The 19,287-nt window shown below is 27.9% G+C and overlaps 2 protein-coding genes across 4 annotated transcripts in view; one reads left to right on the plus strand and one right to left on the minus strand.

The window, feature by feature from the left end:
* Positions 1-2,657: 2,657 nt before the first annotated feature.
* LOC107457302 (zinc finger-containing ubiquitin peptidase 1) lies at positions 2,658-18,754 on the minus strand. The gene is made up of 8 exons (XM_043044603.2): positions 17,601-18,754; positions 13,925-13,987; positions 11,728-11,994; positions 9,524-9,712; positions 9,247-9,415; positions 7,721-7,848; positions 5,101-5,324; positions 2,658-4,156 (listed from the first exon to the last, which is right to left on the minus strand). The coding sequence occupies exons 1-8, from the start codon at positions 18,406-18,408 to the stop codon at positions 4,112-4,114; spliced, it is 1,893 nt and encodes a 630-aa protein (XP_042900537.1). The 5' UTR covers positions 18,409-18,754; the 3' UTR covers positions 2,658-4,111.
* A 171-nt stretch (positions 18,755-18,925) lies between these two features.
* Positions 18,926-19,287, plus strand: part of LOC107457301 (TGF-beta-activated kinase 1 and MAP3K7-binding protein 2) — a 47,503-nt gene continuing 47,141 nt past the window's right edge. For all 3 annotated transcript variants that reach the window (XM_016075440.3, XM_016075438.3, XM_071185606.1), the window contains exon 1: positions 18,926-19,238. The gene's annotated coding sequence lies outside the window, so the exon portion shown is untranslated. The remainder of the gene's footprint in view (positions 19,239-19,287) is intronic.

Here is a 19,287-nt window from a genome sequence, read left to right on the forward strand (position 1 = left end):
TTCTAGCCAGGCTAGTCTGATCTTATGCCTAATCCATTAAAGTTCTTTTCTAGTACATTAGAAGTATAATAGCTTTAGTGTTATATTTTGGAAAATAAGATAATGTCACTTAATATACACTTACACTAAAAACAACTGAAATATTTTTGAACATTTAATTGTACTTGATTTATATAAAGTATGAAGAATAACTTTTTAGAATTAAATATGCTATATATTTATATGTACAATAAACTCCTGATTATCTGCAGGTGGATTATCCACTTCACTTTTCTTTTGGCAATGATAAACAATGTAGCATTTATAATGGAAAATAAATTAATAAAGATGGAACTATTTTAAGAGTTTTAAAAACAATATACTACCATGTTTATGTTCATAGCCCAAGTGTTCACAACTGACCAAATAATTGGTCTACATATAAACTTTGCAGCTTCAAGTGCAATACCCAAGTATAAAGGAAGCATTGAAAGAGTGAAAATGGCTAGGCATTTATGAAGTATTGTTTCAAAGCAATGATATTGATAGCAAGAAAAGAATTTTAGTTTTTTCCTTCTTGCCTTCATATGATGAATTATCCTCAATCATTTATTTAGTAAACTTGTAACACATTCTGGGAACTCTTATCAGTTATAAAAATGACAACTAACAAATGAGGATGGTTCCCACACAACACTTATACCCCTAAAAGGAAAAGAATGAAGCAAGGCCTTGAATAATTTATGGGCCATACAAGATTTCAGAATTGTAGTCCGTTGTTTAGTTTTGTTACTGATAAGCTTTTAAAAATCCTGAATGTGCAGTAACTCTTTATAAAAAGTAATTTACATGTTTCAAACATTGTTTTGCACATTCCCCCCTTTCCCCATTAGTGTATGAACTCTGTAGCGTTAAAAGTCAATTTTATTTTAGCTTCCTGCTCTCCAACACCAAGAAACAAAAAAAAAAGTGGGCAGGCTTTTACATACAGAAATGAATAAAAATTATGTGAACAAAACTGCTAATAATAGATATTGAAGTTTATCATTTGTATTAAAAAAAATTGATGATGGATGTCTTTTTAAGCATTTTGCGGATTATCCTAAAATTTGTGGTTCGTGGGCCACTCAATTCCGCATATTATCAAGAGTTAACTGTATATATATATACATACATATAATTTTTATTAATTATTTTCTTTGTAGATCAAATCCTAATAATTTAAATTCTCTTAATTAATAAACACAAAAAAACAGTTATAAAAATTATGTTGAGATTCATTGCTAATACAAAAGCATATAATGTGGCACATAAAAAGTTTAATCAATATTATGATTAAAATGAATAAAGAAAAACATCAGTGGAACAACTTTAAATCTTCAGAAATATCAATTCGCATTTTATACATAACCAACAACACTCTTATTACTAGCTTTAAAATTCATAACTAACTCTGATCACAGATTCCTTCATCACAATTACACAAGGCAAGCAGTATTGTCGATCTCTTATTATATGCACACCATTTAACATTTTTAACTAAGATATTAACTTACATATCTTTAAACTTAATTACTCTGAGGAATAATTTTTAACACTTTTTCTGATGAGTTCTATTTTTGAACTGTTATAGAGTTTTTGTCTAGACTAGTTTACTTACTCCTGAGATTGATTCAGTTATGCCTGAAATAAGTAGAGGGAGCTTAAAAAGTTGATGTAATAGTCAAAACTTAAACCTTTGGATTGAGAAACTTAAAGCAAGTCGCAGATCTAAAAAAAAAAAAAATTGCTTTACTTTCTTAACATTTTAATTCAAATATCTAATTTGTTAAATTTAAAAAAAAAAAATTGACAAAAAGTATTAAAAAAGTAAAATAGAAATATTGAATAAAATTATAATAGATCTCAAACCCAGTTTAAAAACTCTTAAAACCATTTTCATATATATCATACAGTAGAAATTCTTTTACCTGGCCTAATCTAGACAGAACTAATAAGAGGTACCAAGAGCCTGATGTGCATAACTTCAAAAGATAAATTAAAAAATACAGTATTTCGTGCTTATAATTTGTAATTGACAAACGAAAAAAAGGGGTAATACAATTAAAAAGCGGCATCAAACTGTTAATAAAGATTAAAAATTTCCTCATTTTTTATATACAGCGCCACTTGTAAACATTCAATATATTGCCTTGAAATACCTAATTTCCGAATCAGTAAAAATTCTGTTTCTTTCTTTAAAATGTGTGTATATATATATATCTCCCAATAATCCAAACCTCTAATCACTGATAGTTTATTGTAGGTGGTAAAATACATGATATTGGATGAATTTATTCAAAATATTTGAGAGATAAGAGTATTTAAATACCCTTTTGAAATTATAAACAATTTTAAAAAGCAACATTAAATCCACAATGTTTATAATTATTGTCGGATGGATTCGTACAAGGAATATGAAGTTGAGATTAAGACATTGTTTTGAGATAGGTGGATGTTTTATTTATTTAATTAATTAATAATTAGGTAGGATCTTTAATTTACTTTGGGAACTCATTTTGTGACATAGGCATCTAAATTCATAAACGTATTTGAACAAAATCACTTGATTAATTCAGGCTGCAAATATTAAAAAAAGGAATATTTTTTACTCTTTCAATTGATTAAAAGTTTCAATATCAAAGCAAAAGCATTTTTATTTTTTATTCAGTACATTTTTTTAACATAAAAAATAATAACAATTTCATGCTTCAAATATTTTGTTGAAGGAACAGTCAGGAACAATTATGGTTTTGCCTATAAGCATGATATACATTTTGAAAATGTGTTAAAATATCCTACAAACTTTTCCAAAAAAACCAAAAAGTTAACTCATTACATTTGTTGCTTAAAAAAGTTTATAATAAAATCTGTCTAAAATTTTTGATGCTTAAAAATTAAGATTAAAATTAATTCAGCTGAAGACATTTTGATTTGGCAGTATATCAATGAGTTAAATCTTGTCTCAGCTTGTATTAAATATTCTACATGTAGAATCAATGCATTTCAAAAAACTTTTTGATGTAGTTATTTTGCTGAAAATGTCAGAAATTAAAGTTACACTAAATTACACAGCTTTCTTAATTGATCTAATACAGCCTTTGCTAAATCAAGCAGCAGCGTAGCATAAAGAATTGTACAGCATAATCTCAGTAAAAATAATCAGTTCTAAACATGGTTGAAAAGGAAATGATAGAAAAAAAAAGTAATGTTTAATGCAGAACATTTGTAAAATATTTTATTTTCTATTATGATAAACAGAATTCTCATAATCGTAACTATATCCTGCATTTATGATGACATTGGTCCCAGTATAAAAGGGAAAAAAATATTGAATAGCAAAAAAAAAAAAAAAAAAAAAAAAAAAAAAAAAAAAAAAAAANAATACTAATTGATTATTCACATGCTTAACTTTACCAATAAAAACAATAATTGTATAAATTAATAAAAAAAAAAGTTATGTAATTAACTACGCAAACATAAATAAATTAAAATTTCTACTACAAGATATCACAGAAATGACACTATTAGCTAAAAAAAAATAAAAAACTCTCAGCGTTAAAATAATTTTCTATAAACCAAAAACAGGTATATTCCACTATGAATATGACAGGCACTAATGGTAATATAAGAAACATAATAACAGGTATAAATTCAAATCTTTAGTGTGAACACTAAAATATTTTTAACTGCAAAAAATAAATAAAAATGAGTAAGTTTACAAGAAGCAACTTTGTAAAATATGAAGTTTAAACTGAGTTAGAGATAAGCTAAAAACCTACTTATCTAAATTTTATATTATCTATACATAGATGTTAATAGGCTGATTTGTAAGCTTTGAAAATAATTACTATATACAATGATTACAACAATAAAAGCATTTGCATTTTATAAGTTTTTAATAAATTAATTTCACTGCGAATAAATAATCTTAGTTCATCATTTTGATTTGCATAGGAATAATTTTCAATCAATGCTGTCGAAGACTTCAGCCATAATTTATCTCTATACAATTCTGACATGAACACAGACACAAATTATTGCCACTTTACATAATCCACAGAAATAATTGCATCCTACAGAATGTTTCATTTTAACTGGATGGAGGTATTCTCTGCGAATGCAGTATTTTCATGCTCTGCAAAAATAATAAAATTGGAAAATAAATAAAAATAATTTATACAATTTTAAATATAAAGTTTTAAAAAAATAAGCAAAAAAGAATAAAATTGAAAAAGAAAAAGTTTAAAAATTTTTTTTAAATGCATAAAGTCTGCATTATAAATTATTTTTACCATAAGCATATGATAAGTCATTTAAAAGTTTTTTGTATAAAATTTTCTTTAAATTTTAAACACCTATACTAGTAGTCATCATTTTCTAAACATTATTTTACTTAAAATAACACTGAACTAAACTAAAGAGAAAAAAAATAATTAAGGAAAGCATACAAGGTTTCATGGAAGTTAAGGCTATACAATTTCACAACTAATGGAATGATGATGGCAAACTAGTATCCATAGATCAGAAGCTTGGTTGGCTTTAAGACACCAGTGGGGATTGAACCCCAGTCCTTCACGTTGTCAATTAAGTGCCTAAATCACTATGTCATCAATGCTTATAACTATATTAAAATGATGCTCATTAAGAAATTTTCAAAAATAGTTTTTCGTATCAAATTCCAAAGAAAAAAAAAGATTTTTTTAATTTTACAATTTGGAATATATATTGCAAAGGTTTTTTTTTCCTTTTAAATATTAACAAAAGTAAAAAAAAATATTTTGCACACACACACACACACACACACACACACACACACATATATATATATATATATATATATATGGATAGATAGATATATACNATAAAGGTGCCAGCGTAGAGATAAAAGCAAGTCTATTTATTTATTTTTTTTTTAAGTGATAGATATTTATATACGTTATATTACACATTAAATATGTCTAGAAAACTTATTTCCTTAAAATATAGTATTATAATTCTATTAAATAGCAAAGAAAAATTTAATAATTAATGGCAGGCTATACTGAAAGATAACTCTTGATTACTTATCTTGCTATTTACCTGATATTCTTCTTCTGTTTCTAAAACCCCATCAACATAGACTAGTTGATATTGACGAGCTTTAAGTGCTGATATAGGCCGTTTTATAAGTCTTATGGCATTTGAAACTGAAGATGTACTATTGAACTGTTCCATTTGGGATTTACTATGACTAGGATCTAAAACAAGTAATTGTAAACTACCATCTTGAAGTTCTTCTATTCCAATGATTGTTCTACTATGACCTAAAAGAATTTTAATGAGAAACTAAGATGAACAGAAGTCTTAAAAAATTTAAATTAATCACAATAGAAAACTAATGAAAATGTTTTAGATTACAAAAGACACACATAATTCTTAAAAAATATGTGGAAAAAAAATTTATAATTTTCTCATCATGAAGAACATTTTTTAATAAAGAGAAAAAATATAAATGCAAAAAAAACTAATAATGGAATTCTTTTAAAAGTATTAAAGAATGACAGAGAAAATTAAAATCAGCTGAGTGTTTTTAAAATAATCATACTATTATGATACTGACTGAAATTTGCATTAAAAGCAAAATGTATTTAAGAAAAAAAATCTAAGTTAATCTAAGATATGATTAAGTACTATTCTTTATAACTTTTTTAAGCTAATAAAAGTACTTATAAAAAAAATATCATTTTTAAAAAAATTTATTGTAATGTAAGGAAACTTCAATACACTGTGAAACCTCCAGGAAAGATCACCTCTATGTAGTGACCACCTCAATATTTATGACAACTTTAGTGCGACATGGAATTTTTTTCCATAGACTTTGTGAAGAAAACCTTAGGAGAAACCAAAAAAATCTCTCCCAGCGATCAAGAAAACATTTGCACCGAATGCAGAAATGGTTAAATAATGAAACATGAAAAAATATCAGAACAAAACAAATAAGTAGATTAAAATGTATTCAAAATATTTGAGTGAGACTCTTATTTAGAGAACTCTTTTTGATGACGCAACCTCATGTTGCAGCCAGAGTGCGCTAAAGACGATGATTTACTTTTAAAGTTGAAAATTAAATTATAAAAAAACGTTATTTTAGAAAGAACAAGCATCTCAAATAAACAAACCTCTTTGAACTTTTTAAAGCTAACTAAATTAAATGCAAACTTAAACAAAAAACATAATTGTTTATTTATTTAAAATAGCTTTATCATTCATAATTGGTAAATTCGTTTTTAGACAAAATTATACCAGTTTAGATCTTTTTTATAGACACTAAATTTTATTCATTGATCTGTCTTGTCATGCACATTTCGCATTTCTGTACCAAGAAAATTACACAGACTAAAATAAAAATAGTTTCCAAAAAATCATGTACCTTGTATAACAATTTTGAAGTCAATGGAGTTAACCTCTAAGAATGACCAACCTCCAACAACGACCATTTTACAGTGGTACAGAGAGTGGTCTTTCCTGAGAGGTTTCACTGTATATATATAATTTTTCTTAATACCTTTCTTTGTTGATCAAATCCTAATAATTTAAATTCTTTTAGTTAATAAACACAAAAAAGTGTCAGCTATAAAAATTATATTCACATTCATTGCTAATACAAAAACATAAAATGTGGCACATAAAAATTTTAATTAGTATTATGATTAAAATGCATAAAGAAAAACAGCAGTAGAACAACTTTAAACTTTCAGTAATATCAGTTAGCATTTTATGCATAACCAACACTTTTATTACTAGCTTTGAATTCATAACAAACTCAGATCACAGATTCTTTTATCACAATAACACGAAGCAAGCAGTATTGTCTATCTCTTTTTATATGCACATTATTTAACATTTTTAGCTAAGATACCAACCAAAACTAATGGTGGTCGTTCTTGAGAGGTTTGACTCTATAAAATATTGTTTTGCATATTGCATCGGGTAGCGAATTTGATTTTCAGTGGAAGTAGTCTTAAAGGATCAGCCAAAAAGAAAAAGAGTGCAGGTTTAACATCAGGCTAACCAAAAGGGCCACTAAAACATCTATTATAACTAATAAGTCAGAGATTTATTTACACTTTTACTTTATTTTTCTAGCCATATTTTTTAGGGGGTTGTTCAATTTTTGTGTGGATATTTTTAGTGATGAACACCTCTTTAACACAAATTTTAACAGAAAATTATTAAAACAATAGGTTTATCTGAAGCTTGCTGAGCTTCAAATGAATGAGATAAATTTAAACATGTTCATTTATATTGAATCTTTTCATTCCCAAATTCCATTGCAATGTAATGTAGTTGCTAACAATGCAAACAAAAGAAAATAAACCCCACAGGTGATATTGCTTTCTCACACAATCAATTAACTATTTGAGTGTTGTAAATGCATTTCAAGAAAAAGGGTAAGAAACTGTAACATCTTTGGAGGATAGTTTTTTTCTTCTGCTATAAAAGAGGCATTTTTAAGACATAGAGTTAAAAGGTGGAATAATATTCCACATGAAATTGACAACAAAATGGTAAAGTGTATATACCGGTTAAGACTTAGGACCATATAAAAAAACTGATGATTTGGTGATTTGACAGTAGCTAGATATTAAAAAATAAAAATTTAAAAAAATTCCATCATAGTATGAGGGCATTAATTAAACATTTTAAATAGAAAAAGTACCATGATGTTGTAAATATACAGGTGGTTTAAACTCTTCTTCTTTCATAAAATATCCTTTAACCCAAGAAAACAGCTCAGGATGAGTACCATTTGGTCCTGTGGGTTCATGACAGTCGATAAGGCGACCTCTGAAAAGAAAAATAAGAATCTAAAATTTTAAGAAATCAAAAGAATTTTTAGAGAATGCACATGCATAGAATATCAGTTTTTATAAAATGTTGAAAACTAAAATTTTCCTTTGTAGCATAGAATTTTTACTTTGTAAGCAGCAACTCTTTTTTAAACAATGCTAATACTATAAAAATTGCAAACAAAAACTTTTTTTAATTATAACTTAATTAAGAAAAGGTAAATATATAAAAGAGTAATTTTTTGAAAACATTTAAAACCAACAGTTTATGATTTTTTATTAAGCAGTTTAAGCTAAGGTTTTAATAAATTAAGAAAGGATTACAGATTTTTAAATAGAAACTTAAATGAATCAAAACAGATTTTTAGAAAAAAATAATTACCATTTCATTGTTTATTCCCTACATTGGATGCAAATTGTATAAAATAGGTTTTCAACAAGGTTCACTAAGTCCAGCATAGATTTTAGAAAACACACTTTTCCATTTTAATTGATAGATTGAGTTTTAAATTATTTTTTTTGTTGCTATAAATATGTGCTCTTTCAATTTCATCTTGTCTAATATTTTATAATGGCCTATAAGCATGAAATTTTTCACAAGACTAAAATAAGTCGATTTTGAAAAACTAACTAATCAAACACTTCGTAAAGAGCATATAATTTTAAATTGATTTAATTGTAATCGTACAACTTTGTTTTAAAGATTTTTAAAGCCGTCTACAGAATATTAAGAAAGAAACAATGCTTTAAAAACTATATCACAATTGATATAAAATAAAATTACTCTTCATTTCAAAGAAATTTCTAGTCAACATATCGCCTTTGGGAAAAAATCAATATCAGAACTACTGTATGTTTCTAAATATACGCAGAGAATTTTTAGAAATTTTTTAGGGGGGGGGACAGCTTATCATCGGATCCATTGACATTGAAAAATTTCAGAAGGACGTTACCAACAGAAATGTCTCTCCTCTTGTAGAGCATATTAAAATAAAAAGCATATTCTTCTGCTCATACACGGATGGGCTTACTTTCGGAAACTTATGGTAAAATATTTCAAAAATTATCAAAATAATAATGAGACATAAAAAAAGTAATAAACCTAGTAAGTTTATGTATAACATAAATAGTCTAAAATACTTTTACAAATTGTACAAGATGCATGTGATTTAAACAAATCACTAAAACATACTTTAATATAGTTTTATTTAAAACGAGAAGTAAGTTTTGAGAAGAAGTGAAGTCAGGAATTGAAATGTTGTTGTAATACAAATATAAATGCAGTTATTATGGTGTGCCTATGAGTCGCGTTAAACTCAAAAGATTAACAGAATAAGAAATAATTTCTTCACACGGATTCAAAAAAAAAATTTACTTTGAAAATTTATAAACAAACCTAATTCGGAAAGATGCAAGAAAAGTGACAACTTCGGTAGCCCCAATCCATTTTCTAGTATTTATCAAACGGCCACCAAGTTGCTCGCAGCCAGGAGGATCAAATCCCTGCCTCCACGCTCCTTCAATAAGCTCCTGAAGCTTTGATATTGAAGGCATAGCAAATCTACCTAAAATTAGTTAAAATACAAAATTTAAATAATTCAATTAATAAACAAACAAAAACTTAATTTATTTTTTAACTAAAATTTCAAGTCACATTATTAAAATTTACTCACCATTAAAAAGTCTAGTACTATATTTAGTGCTATTAATTAAAGATGAAAGCATCATTTGAATATTTCGATAACCACATCCCCAGCCTTTGTCACCATAGGTAGATCCATAATGATCAACAGCGGTACATAACCATAAATGTTCAACATTTGAAGAAGCCATACTGAAAGCTCTTATCTTAGGAATAAGACCTAAAAGGATTGAACAACACATATCAATCATTTTATTGTGTTTGACTGAGAATTAGATTATCTCATTTATTTCTCTCAAAATTATATTTATTTATTGGATGAAGCTCAAAATTACAAGAAACAAATTTAAGGAATACTACTTACATTGTTTTTACTACTAATAATCAAATTAAACATTGATAAAAATTACATTTATAAATAATTGGTGAAATTACAACGAAAGAAAAAAACTCAAGCTTAATAAAGAATATTCTAAGAAAAAATATAAATATAAATAAAATATAAAAAAGCATATTTTTCTTTATAGATTTTTTCACTTTTATTCTATAATTGTTCAATTATTTATGCAAGTAAAAGTTTAGAATGCCCTGAAATATCTAAACTGCATATTTGATCTCCTGATTTATGAAAAATGTTGGCTTTACAACATGAGTTTTAAAAGTAGTTAGTTGATCAGCATTAGTTATAACAAGAATTATTAAGAGAAGTTCTTTTAAAAATATGCATTTTTATCTAGTGAACATACAACTATAAAAAAATTTTATTTTAAGTTTCAAATGTATTTTACTACTCTTATTACACATTTATCAATCTTCTTTTTCAAAAAAAAAACATAACCATATTAAAAACTTTCTAAAACATAAAAATAAAACCAATAAAGAGTCACTGTAAACTATTTTATTAAACAACCTAATTAAGAATATCTAAACAAGACAATATGCTGGGAATTATATATTTTTGGGACTTTATCATCATGAAAGAGACTTTCGTAAGGCGAAAACAATTGTTGAAATATTTACAATTATAGTTTAAGTAATGTTGCCATTTTACTAACAAATTATTACTAACAAATTTATCTAGCCGTAGCATGTTAGCAGCCAATTCATTGAATGAAAATCATTTTTTATTATAATCTGAAGTTAATTTTAAATTAATGACTAGAGAAAAAAAAATATGTAATAAAATAAAATGAAAATTTGAAATGATGATTTGGTGATTTGANATTTTGAAAAAAAAAAAAAAAAAAACTATGCTTTTATTTGAAAAAAAAAAAACTCAATTTGAAAAAAAAAAAACTAAAAATAATATTATTGTGAGACCTACTAAAGAAAATGTAGGATGTTAGGAACATCACTTTCAAAGACAAGGAGGGAATTTTTGGTGGTGAGAGAAGTTTACACTATGAGAGTGATGAGCCCAAACTTTATCGTTTTAGTCAATAATAAAATTATTTAAACAAAATAAAAATAATATTTTCGTTTTTAATTTACTTGAAAAAAGTATTTTTTCTTTAAACGATTAGGTTTATTTTTAAAAGCAGCTACAATTTTGATTGGCGATAAAATTGCGATAAGCCATCCAAAAAATAATTTTAAGTCAAATTGGTATCACGAAAAGAGCTCCAATTAAAAATTGACAAAGATAGTTGGAAAGTAGGTAAAATTTTGATTGATGATAAATTCGATTTGGCAAAAAAAATTCTGCATGTAATAGGAACATCAGGATAACACATCAATCACATAAAGACAATAAAGATTTGAGTGCTCTAGCTAGTCAGAAAGTAGTTACATTTTTTATTACAAAATTTCACAAACACAACCGCAGATTAATAAAAGTATATTAAAAAGCAAAGCATTCCCGTAACAGTCTGCTATGAGCCAGGGGATCATAAAGGTTAAGGTTCCACAATTTCAAGACCAATGGCATGATTGTAGTAATCAACACTGTTCACAGGCCACCTTTACTTCTCAGACAAGCAGGTACCCATCGATATGAAGCTGGGTGGGCTTTAAGTCGCCACTGGGGGTCAAACTTCTGTTCCTCACACTGACAGTTCAGCACCTTACCCACTGAGCCGTAACGGCTCAACAAAAAAAGATTTTTTTTTCTAAAGCAGATTAAGTACAAATATTTTTTAAGCTAATTAAAGAAACATTGCTTGAACACAGAGTTAAAATAACATTGATAGAAAATTTTTTAAGATTTAATGCGTGTAAAAGCATTAAAATTATAACCTTTAGTGCAGGAGTGTCCATCATCTACACCATCCCTTTCAGCAATGCAAAGTTCTACTTGTCTATTATAATAATCAGCAACACTCATTTCACCAGCATAGACAGCTTTTTGCATGTTGGTAATAGACTGTTCCCTGAAATTCCCTTGATTGTCCATCCCGTATTGGGCTTGTAGCATTCGAAACTCTCTCTGTTCTCTCACTCGCTGTTCTTCCCTCTCTTTACGTTCGATCTCCAAAGCAAAGAGATGATCAGCACTACCTGCTTCTGTAAGTAAACAAAAAATTTGAAAATATGCTTGGAAAAAAAAATAATAAAGTTAAAATCCAGAAAGAAAGACAGTTAAATAGTCTGTCATACAATACATTAGTTTATTTTATAGAAAGATAAAAATTTGTGACAAGCAAAACAAATCAGTTAAAAAAAAATTACTTGATAAAATGTTTTTAAAAAGTCTTAAGAAAGAAATTTCTTTCAATTTGTAGCATCTTCTATATGCAGGATAATAAATTTAGAAAGTAAGACAGTTTTCAAAAACCACATTAGGATTTATTTTAAGCCATAGTTTCATTTTTTGTAATTTAAGCAGAGGCATAGCAGCCTTTGGAAACAAATTCAGTTTTTGCACCTGCTGACAAAACAAGATATATATAAATATATATTTGTATAGATGATATAATATTAGATTTAAAGGGCTTTATGGATGATTTTAAGTTTCAAATTATCCAGAACTGAATTCATTAATTAAAGTTCACGCTGAATAAGATTTCAAAATAAAGTTTTTAAATCGACATAGCTCAACAAAGTAAAAACGTTCATTAGATTCAGTTTAAAATTGAAAAGTATAGGTCACTAATGTAGTTTCTATCGCACTTGGATGCTTTTCATTGCGTTTAATATTTTTGATTGAATGATAAGCGACATTTTTCATTTAATGTGCCGCCAAACTGCAAAAAAAAGATAATAATCTTATGTGTAAAGCAACCTACAATAATAGATACATCCTGTCAATTTTTAGGTTAATTTGATAAAAAATTTAATAAATTATTGAGCTTGTAATTTGCAAATGAGATAAAGGAAGGGGAGTATTTAAAATATAAAAACATTTTATTCTAGAATAAATTTTTAATTAATTTTTATGAATTTGGTACTCCTCAAAGGCCGTGCCTGGTTACATATGACCCTTCTTCCCCTTCTGCTAGCCATGCTACGCAGTTTAAGAACTCAAGCTTGAACTGTTCTTATTTACTACAAATCACTTTATTCTGAGACACATAGTGGCTCAGGGGATAGAGCCGTCACCTTCTAATTAAGTGAACCAGGTTCGAATACCAGCATCGGCTGGTTGATACGAATTCCGCAACCGGCTGGCACCGACTACAGTGCTGAAGTAAAATATCCTCAAGGGTAGATGGATCACATGTTAGAGTCCCCTTGGTGTCAGGCCGTGGGAGGTACTTCTCTTCATGTAATATAAATACAGGTTAGTTTCACCAAAAAGTCCTCCACATAGGTAAATTTCTCCCAATACTTGTTCCACCGTCGGCCGAAGACTCTCTGTGCAGTAAATGGTTACTGATGCCCGTTAAATATGTTGAGTCACAAAGTCCTCCATGTTCCCATAACAAATCATATCTCTGGGGGTACTGATCCAGTAGTTTCCTTGTGCTCTGGATTGGTTCAAAATTGCAAGGCTACGGAGTAGAACATTAGTAGTCGTAAACCCAAAATTGGGTCGGCTGTTCAACGATGGTTATAAAATATAAAACTTGATCCAGGAGTTCCCTTGTCTTCTGGATTGGGTTAAAAATATAAGGCAACTGAGTTGAACATTAGTAGTCGTAAGCCCAAAAAATTAAAGACGTTTGGATAATACGACATGGGTGATCATGAATTTCAATATTTACAAGTTGTTTTCTACATTTTGTAGGAATAATTTGGCAACTGGAAGATAAAGAACATGCTGGAAAAATAATTTTATGAGGTGGAAATAATTTATAAATTTTAAGGAGAGAAAAAAATAATTATAAAGCACATTAACATAAATATTTTCCCATTTAATTCTCTGTATTCAGTGAGCTACGTATGGAACACACTAATTCAAACACTTATAGTTAAATAATCCCTATGGATTATAAAATTTACAATTCAAGATTAATTTCAATATTATAAAAAATAACAAATAAATACTTTATACCTTTTTTAGTTGATTTTCCTTTTTCAACTTGAGAATTACTGCGTCCATTTTTAAAAAGAGAAGCTAAGTGAGGAAAGAAAGTAGATGAAATGGTGCAAAATTTTAATATCTCAGCAATAAATTTAATTTATTTCAGAGAAACATTTAATCAGAAAAATATTTATATTTTTCAAATATTTTTAATTATTATTCTTGGCTTTGTTAAAAGGTTATAATTTGATTTGAATAAGAAACAGTTGTATTTAATTAGGAAATACAAACACATGAAGAAACATCGAAAATATATAGAGAGCATACATATATTAAAAACACATAAAATCCCAGTCAATTGAATAATATCCTCAGGAATACGAAGATTAAAATGAGTAGCATTATTATAAATTATTTGATCAAAAATGCTAGAAAGTAAACCTTTGATTGACAATAATATTTCAAAATCCTATTAATATATTTTAAAAAGAATAAAAATGAAATTGAGAAAACTTTCTAACCATACAAATTTAGTTGTGTTTTGATGCGAAATATATAATGCAATACCCTATAATAAAGAGTTCACAACTTAATTATTTGCAGTTCTGCAAAATTTGAGTTATGAAAAATTCTTTGTAATGTGATGACAGCTTTAGCCGAAGTGATTTCAAATATAGTAACCATTTTTTCAGTCACAAAATGGGCTTGAATATATGGGGAAAATTGCTAATTATATGTATTCTGATATAAAGGAGAAACTAATTTATTGCTATATACAAGGTGATTCTTAAAAGATGGGCAAAATTTTAGGAAGTAATAGTACACACCCAAGCAAACAATTTTCATCAAAGAATGCAAGATCGAAAACAAAACGCAAAGGTGCTGGCGCANAAATTGCTAATTATATGTATTCTGATATAAAGGAGAAACTAATTTATTGCTATATACAAGGTGATTCTTAAAAGATGGGCAAAATTTTAGGAAGTTATAGCACACACTTAAGCAAACAATTTTCATCAAAGAATGCATGATCGAAAACAAAACGCAAAGGTGCTGGCGCATTTGGAAAGTTGTTTGATGCTAACGTGAAAGCTCCATTCCTGTTGCGAGTTACTGCACTGCATTACTTATCGCCAAGCTTTCGGCAGCTGCAGGGAAGGTTCGTGATATGCCTGGTGTGTTTCAGAATGTTCGCCTATCTTTTCTTCTCCGTTGTACTGCGTGCATAGTAGCTGCCGGCCACTATTTTGAATACTTATTGTAATCACATGCCATTAAATTTGATTTTATAATTTAACTTCATCGTTCTTTGTGTGCTTTTGCCTCATATAAGAACATAAACTTAGACGCCCTCTAGCGGCTTTGCGTTTTATTTTCGACTATGCATTCTTTGATGAAAATTTTTTGCTTGGGTGTGTACTATCACTTCCTAAAATTTAGCCCATCTTTTTAGAATCACCTTGTAGACAAGTGAGGCATTGTTTCTGATGTACAGTTATATTCAAAATTGAATAAGATTAAGCTCAAGTCACTAAACCTAAAAGTTTAGAAGTTATAAAGATTCCATGAATAGTTAAGCTATAATATAAGTATTTATACCTATTTACGTATTTGTTGTCACTATCGAGGAAAAGTGAGGATATCATTTAATATGTATCTTTTGCCCAAAATCAAATGAGGTAAAAACAAAGTCATTTGGATTATTATTAAAATTAAAAGTTTTTATGTTTAAGCACATTTTTAAACTTATACTGATGACACAGTTGTCATGTTTATTCAAAGAAGCTGCACTTTTTTCCAAAATTAATGCCATTGAAAATCGAATGCATCTTAGGATCAAAATTCATTGGATAGGGGAAATAGAGTTTTTGGAATTATTTTCAGAATATGATAAAGATGGTTAGAGCAGATTCATGCATATTTTGATAAATTTTCACACATATTTTGATGAATTTCTACGGCAGTAAGTGAGTGCCCTTTCAAAACTACAAGTGCCCTTTTCTGTGAGAAAGCATCCTGCCTGCCTTTTTTAATTGGTTTTTACTTGTTTTTAAATGCAATATAACTAGCAGTTTTGAAGCTATGTTAGTTTGATGCTTAGACGGATATGGCGATTAAATGAAAAATAGTAATTTCTATGTCTCTCATTTCTTCTAAATAATTATCAACTCAATTTTTGTTTCCATTGAATTTAACATAAGAAACAATACCTCACTTCGGTAGAGAAAAATGTTGGACCCATCAATGAATTTAAATAAAAAAAGATTACACATGATGCTTTTGTAATATGCTTTTTTTATTGATAACATCTAAATTATTAGTTCTATCAACTTTGAATTATCTTTATTCAATTCTGATGAGTGAAATAAATTACTTTAGAAACACAACCTCATTTGTCTAGATAGAGATATTTAAGTTTCTTCCTTTGAATAAGCACCAATTTAAACTATTATCCTTTTACATTAAAAAATAAATAAAATAATGCTAACTTATTTATTATTAACTTATTATGCCAACATATGTTTAAACTTATGTTGGCATTTTAGACTATCCAAAATACTCCCAGTTCTAGTACGTAGTGACGGCTTACAACACTAAAATGCTTATCCTTTGCCAATTAAAAGTGTCAAAAGGTTTAAATCTATGAGTATTCTAATTTTTTTTTTTAAATTCTCTTTAACAAAAACACATTTAAAACCAGTTTAGTTCAAGTATTTATTGAAAATAAAGGAATATGTAAGTTATGCGTTGTAAAATAAATAATAATGATAAAATTAATTTTTCCATAAGGAAAATCGTAAATTTGATAAAAATTCAACTTTACTTTAAAAAAAAGTCTGTACGATTTCAAATGATTTTTTTTTTTTAAATTAGTGTCTTTCAGATTTTAGGATAAATTCATTTTGTCCTTATTATATTAAGAAATAATTTAATTATTATTAATTCATCTGAAAAAAAAAATTTTTGTGATCCTAAAAAGTAAAAAAAAAAAAGTTCTGTCTTATTCCTTATATAGTTGAGAAACAGTAAAAGGAAGATTTCTGTATTGGTGCCCATGGTAGGATAAATAATTAAGAGAAATTATTAGTGCATAGTTATCATTATTAGATATTTAAAAATTAATAATTATGGAAAACTAAATTTGACTAAAAATATATTATGCGTCATTCACAGTGACACCAAAAAGTCAAATTTTCTTCTACACTCTTCTTTTAAAAAATGTTGTGCAACCCTTAACAGAATATCATTACCTGCATTAAAATTGTGGCCAAGTTTTTGTGTCAGTTAATAGCAGTATGCAGGAAAAAACTATAAGAAATATCATCCCATGGCACAAATTTAAATGATAAAACTAATAGACAAACATACATATACATAAAAGGTTAATAATTTTTTCAAATTATTGAAACCATAATAACCAGACAATGGGAGTTGGTGTCCTAAAAATATTTCCCTATCAGTACCAGTACACACTAACTATAATAGCCAGGGCACTATAGTTTCGGCAAATCCTTTTTTAAAATTTCTGGCATAATACTGCTTGGAAGTCCATAAAACTCGGTGAATATTTTTGCACAGGTACCTACTAATACGAAAAATTTCCTAGTGCCTCCGTAAATTCAGTAAACTTGGTATTAGCAGGAACAAGTACTGATATGGAAATATACTGTTCTAAGTATAGAATATAGCTATGATATATTCTTACCATCAGTACTTAAGGGTGTTAAACCATATGGAGCACTGGGAGAACAAAGTAGTCCATTTGGCGATTTCGGGCTAAAATGTTCTTCAATGTGGGATGCCAATTCTAAACTACACATAAAATTAGAACTACCACATACAGGGCAACAATCATTGCAATTTTCATCACCAGGTGTAGCTTGAGTTGATTTAATAGGGCTCAAGATATCATTATGATCAACATTAACATGCAATTCGACATCTCTGCTGGAGTCGAAATTCCTGTCACATAATGGACATAGAAAAGGACTATTACTTCCACTATCATTATTAGAAAATTCGGGGAAAGAGGGACTTGTTAAATCAAAGTGTTGTCTATTTACATGTTCTTGGAGTTTAGTAGGACATTTATTAGAATAATCACATAGAGGACAGAGAGAATGATCACTACCTCTTGGACTGAGTAATACTTTTTTATATTTATTAGGGTTTAAATTAAGAGAAAGATTAGCTCGTTGAGGAGAACTTTCTGAGGCAGAATAGAAATTGGTGTCGGGTAAACCATTGCTTGACAAAGATACATCATCCATGGAATCACTAGACGATATAGTAAATTGAACATTATCTTCCGTTGGACTCAAGAAGTCTAAATGCATAGAATTAACATGAAAAACCATTTCCTCTGCAGATATATCTCCCAGATCACAGAAAGGACATGAAATTGCACCTTCAATGTGTGCTACCATGGTATGTGATCGCATCTCTACCTCAGAAAATCCTTCTTCACCGCAAATATCGCAGGTGTATACATACTCAGGATGTTTAGCTGCCATGGTTGTTTAAAATATATTATCAAAATAGTACAGAATAAAAGATTCAAAATATCTCAATTTATTCCAAAATTTTGTTTAGCAAATAGGAATTGATAAAAAATAAATTGGGAGTCTGATGTTTTTCCAAGTTCACAGATTCATGATTTAAGAACATTTCAAATTTTAAGACTAGAAAAGTAGTTCCGAGAAATGACAAGAAATATTTCAAAATAAAAGGTTTTGAATTCACTTATATGAAAAAGATCTCCAAATATACGTCACAATTAGATTAGATAATAATTATTTATCAACACTATAAAATTACAACATAACCCGGCAGAATCAGTCAGCTATTTAAAAAATATGTCCTGTGGAAACGAAACTACATACGCTTGACGCACGCCCATTAAAATAAAAATAATAAAACACGCAAGATGAAATATCAATACTTCAGCTCGAAAACACAAATCAAACTAATTAATATTGAAAAATTGTTATCTAAGCATGAATTTCTAGAAGTTAACAAAGAAGTTTCAGCCAAAAAAATTTTAATAAAATAATTGAAAAAAAGAAGAAAAAATCCCATGATCCTTTGACAGGAAGATTAACGCTGACTGTGACGTTTAATATAAAAATATTTATTTTTTGATATTTGGATTATTTATTTTGTCTGCTATGATACGTCTGATTTGAAGGTGATGTCGTATCGAACTGCATTCGTAGGATTAATCTATTTTTAATTAATTTGTTTGATTCGTATAGAAACTGTGATTTTCTTTGAAGAAGGAAAAAAATCGTACAGCTTTAGATTTAAATAAAATGAAAGAAGGGCGTTTGAAATGAAATGCGAGGTAATCTAAAATTTACTAATAAGTTTTGATTTTGCTTTAGAATGAAATA

This window comes from Parasteatoda tepidariorum, chromosome 9 (genome assembly GCF_043381705.1).
Source record: "Parasteatoda tepidariorum isolate YZ-2023 chromosome 9, CAS_Ptep_4.0, whole genome shotgun sequence".
In the NCBI taxonomy this organism is placed as follows: Eukaryota; Metazoa; Arthropoda; class Arachnida; order Araneae; family Theridiidae; genus Parasteatoda; species Parasteatoda tepidariorum.

Excerpts from the sequence above, each read along its gene's own strand:
- LOC107457302 (XM_043044603.2), bottom strand. The coding sequence starts at position 18,408 with ATGGCAGCTAAACATCCTGAGTATGTATACACCTGCGATATTTGCGGT. Across the intron at positions 13,988-17,600 it reads AACACCCTTAAGTACTGATG|CTTCTCTTTTTAAAAATGGA; the intron begins GTAAGAATATAT and ends TTCCTCACTTAG. Across the intron at positions 9,416-9,523 it reads TAGTACTAGACTTTTTAATG|GTAGATTTGCTATGCCTTCA; the intron begins GTGAGTAAATTT and ends AACTAATTTTAG.